General features: G+C 27.5%; 1 protein-coding gene across 1 annotated transcript; it reads right to left on the bottom strand.

The window, feature by feature from the left end:
- Nucleotides 1-5,761: 5,761 nt before the first annotated feature.
- On the bottom strand, nt 5,762-6,580 carry LOC145844927 (uncharacterized). Its single transcript, XM_082952344.1, has one exon. It carries the CDS (start codon nt 6,578-6,580, stop codon nt 5,762-5,764), a length of 819 nt encoding a protein of 272 aa, XP_082808470.1.
- Between the last annotated feature and the right edge of the window lie 448 nt (nt 6,581-7,028).

The following is a 7,028-nucleotide window of genomic DNA, read 5'->3' as shown; positions in this document are numbered from 1 at the left end:
TTTTGTAAAGCATTAAAATACACCTCTATTAAGTTTGTTTTGTTATTTTAGTTATAAACAAATACCAAATGTTACTTAAAGAAAAAAAGGATAGTATCTTAGTCAGGACATTCTTACTTGTGGATTGTAGAGAGCTGCACACTCGATTATTTACTTTTCTTTCATCTTTATCTTGAACCTCATCTATTAAACATTCTTATAATAAAACTTTGTAACTCATTAAATTTTATAAGTTTAAATATTATTTTTTCCAGACAACTTAATATAAAAATGGTGCTTTATCAGAAAAATTCATTACCTAAACTTTGGTTATCTAAACGGTTTTTTTCAGTAAGTTTAATATTGTTGGTTTCTTTTTGTTCTCCTTCGATACGTTTTAAACTATTCTCAAGTTTTGCAGCTAAATCGAAGTTTAAATCTGCATAAACAAAAACTAGAATACTATATTCAATTTAAATTATAAATACAGCATAAATTTGAGAGTATAAAGTTAATTCTCAATAATAATATTTGAAATATTTAAATTAAGATAACATACCAGTTTTAAAAATTTTATTTTCACAATAAACAGACTTACATTATTGTTCAACTTGACCTAGTTTGATTTTTATTTTTGCTTTCATTTTTTTAGCTTTACTGAAAAAAATTCATAAGTACTAATTCATTAAGTAAATTTATAAAACAAGCACAGTTATTTTAATGTGTTCGTAAAATAAAAAAATATTTGGTATGGAAAATCTAAAAAAGTTATTAAAACGAGTATAAACTTTAGAATTAATTCATAAAACAAACTTTTTCTTAAAACTGACCTTAAGTTTTCTAATTTTTCTTCTAAACATTTCACTTTTTACATGAGAATTTCATCGTTTCTTTTCAATTTTTAATAATTGTACTTTAGATTTGAAGTATTTTCTTTCATTTTGCAATTTTTTATTATTTCCTTCAAATTTTCGAAATGTAATTGTGCTCGGTTTGAAACATCTAAAAGTTTATGTATTTTTTTCTGTAAGTATACTTTAGTAGACTTGATAATGACATCCTTGTTTATTAATTCAAAATCATTCACTCAACAATTAATCTTTTATATGAAAATTAAAAAACAAAATTAATTCCAAGAATTTACAAATAAGTTTGTCTTTAAGGCAATGCTGTCATAAATAGGGGCTCCTTTATACTAAGAGATGTAAAACTTTTACTGTTAACTTTTAATCAGTTAAAACTAATTTTTTTTTTTTTTTTTTTTTTATGGTAAAAAAACATCAGTCTCAAACTTTACCCCTTGCAACGATAAACGTTTTCTGGGGAAAAGTGAGTGTGTTACATCATATGTAATTTTACCTACCCCATTAATATTTAACTTTAACTATCCAAAAAAAATAAACAAAAAACTATCTTTTAAACAAATAAAAAGCCCTTTGTGACACGCCATTTGGAGAACACTCACAAGGCTAAAATCTCAACACTAAAAACCACAAAGTGTGGGAAAATCATGAAGCTCAAATCCCCAAGTAAGTGTTCACCGGCGCTACAACAAAAAAATCACACCAACAATCCAATCATGTGATCACCGCCACCAAAGTGAACTCACAATCAGCTGTTGAGCAAATGCATAAAACTAGTATTATAATGAATACATTAGCATTAAATAACTATCTTAAAGCTTGATAATTAACTAATTTACTGAAATGGTACTCAGAAAATAAAATCTAAAAATTAAGCTAAATTAGAAAAAAAAACAAAAATAAATAAATAAAAATTAAACAAAAACTATTAAGTAAAATGTAGTTTCTGAAACTTGTATTGGTGGAATTAATTTTAGTCTAATAAAAGTAAAAAAAAAATATATATTTATGCAATAATAATTAATATATACAGCTAACAAATAAATATAACAAAAATATAATAAAAACTGGATAGTAGCAAAAAAAAACAATCACGCACAACCATACAATATATTTCCCCATCAACAGACCAAAACCAGCCAATCATGATCAGAGTAGACACAAACAAAATTGACCATACATATAATAAGAGAAACAGATAAAAATAACAACCAAAAGCAATTAATCAAAATCTGCATGCAACACAAAATATTCAACCACAGCACTCTAAACCTACTCAGTATACTGGCTCAACAAGAATTTTTTGTAACTATATTTAAACTGATCTTTTTTTAGGTTTTTAAAAATTTCTAGAACACTAGACCACAACTTAGGGCCCAAATACTTAAAGGAGTTTAGGCCAAGTTGTGTTCTAGGTCTTTCAATAACAAAATTATTATTTTTTGAATGTCTTGTATAGTGTGTATGAACCATACTTACTGGAGTAAAACAACTGTGGTCAACCTCAAATCCTCTCAAAGTATTCAGCATCAACTTACAAACTTGCAAATTAAACACCTCATTAAATTTCAGTATACCAGTTTTTAAAAACAATGAATTTGTAGGAGTCAGTGCAGGTACGCGACAAACATATCTTACAATTCTTTTTTGCATACAAACAATTGGTTTCAAATGACAACTAGCAGCACCACCCCAAACAGATATACAATACAGGATATGAGGATAAAACAAACTATAATATATAATTTTCAAAGTACTCGTATCCAAATAATATCTTAATTTTGACATCATAAAACAACTTCTTGAAAGCTTAGACTTAAGGTACTTTAAATGCGCCTTCCAATTTAAATTATCGTCTAATACCACACTTAAGTATTTAATATTTTCACTCTGCTCAATCACAAAACCATTTACCTTAACACTGAATTCATTCTTTTTTGCAGTTCTATTAAACAGAAAAAACTTAGTCTTTGAATAATTAATAAACAATCTATTTTTACACAGCCATTCATCAATTTTCTTCAACTCCATATTTATAACAACATTAACATGGTCAATATCACAATGTTGATAACTCAGACAGGCATCGTCTGCAAACAATCTCAATTTAATATTTGTAGCTGAAAATATGTCATTTATATATACAAGAAACAACAATGGACCAAAACAAGAACCCTGAGGTATTCCAACATTCAAAATTTCACGCTCAGAAACAACATTATTTACAACAGTAGACTGACTTCAATCTTTTAAATAACTTTCAATAAAATTTAACATTGAACATTTTGTATTATAACATTTAAGTTTTGATATTAGAATTTTATGGTTAACAGTGTTAAAAGCTTTAGCAAGATCCAAAAAAACAGAAAAATTTACCTTTTTTTTTTCACCAGCCTCAATTAGTTCCTCAACAATTTGATTTACTGCTAACTCAGTCGTACTATTTTTTCTAAACCCATATTGTTTGCAGTGCAGTAAATTATTTGACAGAAAATAACCACTCAGTCTCTCACACACCAATGACTCAACAATTTTAGAAAAAGGAGACAAAAGAGAAATAGGTCTATAATTATTTACATTGTTTTTTTTACCATTTTTATAAATCAGCACTACCTCAGCATGTTTAAGAGAATTAGGAAACACACCATACTCAACACAACTATTATACAACATAGAAAGATAGGGAGAAATTATTTTTGCACTAAGCTTCACAAAACGAATACTAGGGACATCAGAACGCACACTCTTGTTAAGTTCATTGTTTTAATATAATTTTCAATTTCGCTCGCTGATATATTTTTTAAAATCAAAACCATTTTTTACAGAACCTATTGAAAACTCATCATAATCACAAGCAACATGTGTTCTTTTTTTTATTAAATCATGAGCAATTGACACAAAATTTTTATTCATAACATTACCAATTTTTTTTGGTTCAACAACAACATTACCATGCACATCAAGCACACCATTGATTTTTGAATGAGAGATAGGTTTAGTAGCAACAATATTGTTAATTAATTTCCACAATTTTTTACTGTTTGTTTTGTTTTTGTTTACAACCTGTTTAAAGTAAAGTATTTTAGATCGTTCAATAACGCGATTCAGAATATTTCTATATTTATTGAATGTAATTGAAAATTTTTTTGTTTTATCTTTGATGGCAGACTTAAACATTAGATTTTTCTTTTTAATTGAAACAATAATCCCCTTTGAAATCCAAGGTTTAGCTTTTAGTTTTTGATCTTTTTTATTTAAAGTTTTAATTTGTGCATGATAAAACACTGTGCTACCAAACACACTCTCAAACTCATTCCAACACTCATTTATATCCTCACCTTTTGTAATACTCATTTTCAATTTACCTAAGTTCCTTCTAAGATCATTTTAAAAAACTCCAACATCAAACTTACTGAAATCTTGAACTGATTTTTGATAACACAATTCATTTTTATTCATTAAACATTTAATTTCACAAACAACAGGCATATGGTCAGATATATCATAATCTACAACATTAACATTTAGCTTCTCACGCCCAAAACTAGAATAAACATGGTCAATCAAAGAACTAGAGGAGCAATCAGAAGAAAGTCTAGTTGGGAAATCAACAAATTGTTTAGCACCAGCACTAGAAACACAATTCAAATAGTCACAAGTACGCTGATCTCTACTAAATAAGTTTATATTTACATCACCACCAATTATAAAATCTCTTTTCTATCCTTTTAATATATCTAAAACATTAACAAAATTTTCTTTAAAAGTATGTAGAGTTTGGGTGTCTGTACACATTACCAAGTATAAGATGTTTATTGTTTCCAAGTTTAATAGAGATCAACAAATCATCTACATCACACTGTTTAAATTATATACTTTCTACAACCTCATAAGAGTGACAAGCTCTTACAAAAAATGCAACACCACCAAATTGATTACTATTAGACAGTTTATTTACAAAATCATACCCATGCAGTTTACCCATAAAAGGTCTCAGACTAGTCAACCAAGTTTCACAAACACAGATTATATCAGGTAGATTTTTCACTAAATTCAAAAATTCCTCAATTTTATGTAGATTTGCATTTATGCTTCTAATATTCATGTAAACAACACTAATAGTATTTTCTTTTCCAAAATTCACACAATTTAAGTCTAAATATTGGTCATCTTTTCTACTAATATTCATCTTAATAGGTTTATTAAAGCAATCATAGTCAAGATCATCAACATTCTGAAATGGAAAAACAGATTTTTCACATAGATCACAATAAAATCTAAAACTATTGCTTTTAGATTGGTACAGATCATTTTTACTAGTTGTACATTTAAAATGACATTTTCTATTACATAAAAAACAAGTTAAACAATTTTCTGAGTCTTTACAAGCTAAACTACATCTATAACAAACAGACATGTTCAAATCACAATCTTTACAAAAAAAAGGTAAATCATTTTTACATATCTTATTAAGACTCTTGTTTGGTATACTGACACATTTGCAATGCATCCATTTAAAACAACCTTCACAATACACACATTTATCTTTAGAAGAAAATCTTTTAAAACAATTTTTACAAAAGTCTTCACTCCCAACAATGTCAAACTTAAAATTATTTGTACAATTTTTACAATAAAATAAATCACTGTTATAAGAATAGAAGTTAAAATTAAGCTTAGATAGCCCAGAACAATTTAAATGTATCCATCTTTTACACCCATCACAATATATGGATTCAAAATTTGGAGGTTTAAAATCATTTTTACAAACTTTACAAATCTCAACAAAAGCAGTTTTAATTAATTTTGTCTTATATGAGCTCATTTAAAGTACTAAGTAAAATCTCAACAAAAACTAAAAAAAAAAAATAATAATAAATAAATACATAAATATATTAATATTTAGAATTAAGTGATAGTTAACAATCACTTTTAGAATATTTTTTTAACTCTTCTACACAATGAACTACCACAGCCTTGCTTGTTTCCTTCTCTCTCATCAAAACCACCCCACCAGACGACCAAGAGAACTTCCAGCCATTAGCCTTTTGGAACCTTCTTGTATGGTAAAGAAGGTCCCGACTAAATTGTGATAGGTTCTCGTTGATGTAAATCTTCTCAATATTTTTACAAATTGAGTTAAGATTAGCATTAGCCAACTTTTTCTTCTCTTTCATGATCTTGACCTTCTGCTCAAAAGATCTAAACTTAACTAAAATCGGATTAAATGCCTTCTTCTTATCTTCAGCCTTTCCAGTTGGTTTCATCCTTCTAAATGAAACAACATCCTTTCTATGAATCCGTGGGTCAACTATTTTCAATGTGTTCATCACTAAACATTCCAGATTTTCATTTTCTGATACCGGTATCCCTTGGATTTCAGCATTTGACCTTCTAAGAAAGTTGTCCATCTGGTTAACTTTTTGGGACAACTCACCACCTTCTTTAACTTTACTAGCAATCTCAGATAGTTTTACATTATCTGATTTTAGCACTTCTATTTGACTTTTCATGGCTTTGTTTTCCTTCTCCAGCTTGTCAAAACCACCACTAATAAATTTCACAGACTTTTCAAGCTCAACAACTCTATTCTTCTGGATCATTAGCTCCTCCTTCAGTTCCCTCATATCGTTTGAAAGAACCCCCATACCTTTTGCAAAGTCTGCCCTCACCTCCATGAACAACTTCTCCATCAATTTCTCCAAACTCTTCAAGGTTGTTGGTTTTTGCATTGACATTTTAATTTAATAAAATTACACCTTATTCAAATAGAAATGCATGTTAACCTAAGTGTAAGAAACTACAGAACTTATTACAGCTAAATAAAAAAATTTAATAGATGTTACATCTGACTTGAGGTATAAAAATTATCTTAACTGATCCCAGTTTTGTTGTTTATAAACAAAATGTGCGTTTTAAATTATTTAAATCTAGTAACAAAAAATAGTTGTTAATACTGTCTTTTATATATAAAATTTTTCATTGTAATTTCCATACATTGGATTTTTATATTTTTAGTATCTAATTTTCTTACTCAAAGAAACAAAAAGTTAAAATTTAGGTAGACCGTATTACTACCTTTACACATAGTATAAGTTTTTAGTTAGTATAAAACAAAATCTGGTAAAGTTTAAGCATATAATATAACTAGCAACTTAATTTAAGATCTTAATATTTAATGGGTTT

Source organism: Thalia democratica, chromosome 9 (genome assembly GCF_965202585.1).
Source record: "Thalia democratica chromosome 9, ktThaDemo2.hap1.1, whole genome shotgun sequence".
Classification (NCBI taxonomy): domain Eukaryota; kingdom Metazoa; phylum Chordata; class Thaliacea; order Salpida; family Salpidae; genus Thalia; species Thalia democratica.
The sequence above is the reverse complement of the archived record's forward strand: the minus strand, read 5'-3'. Positions and strand labels throughout refer to the sequence as shown.

What these genes read in the sequence shown, in the direction of transcription:
- LOC145844927 (XM_082952344.1), bottom strand. Translation starts at nt 6,580, where the DNA reads ATGTCAATGCAAAAACCAACAACCTTGAAGAGTTTGGAGAAATTGATG.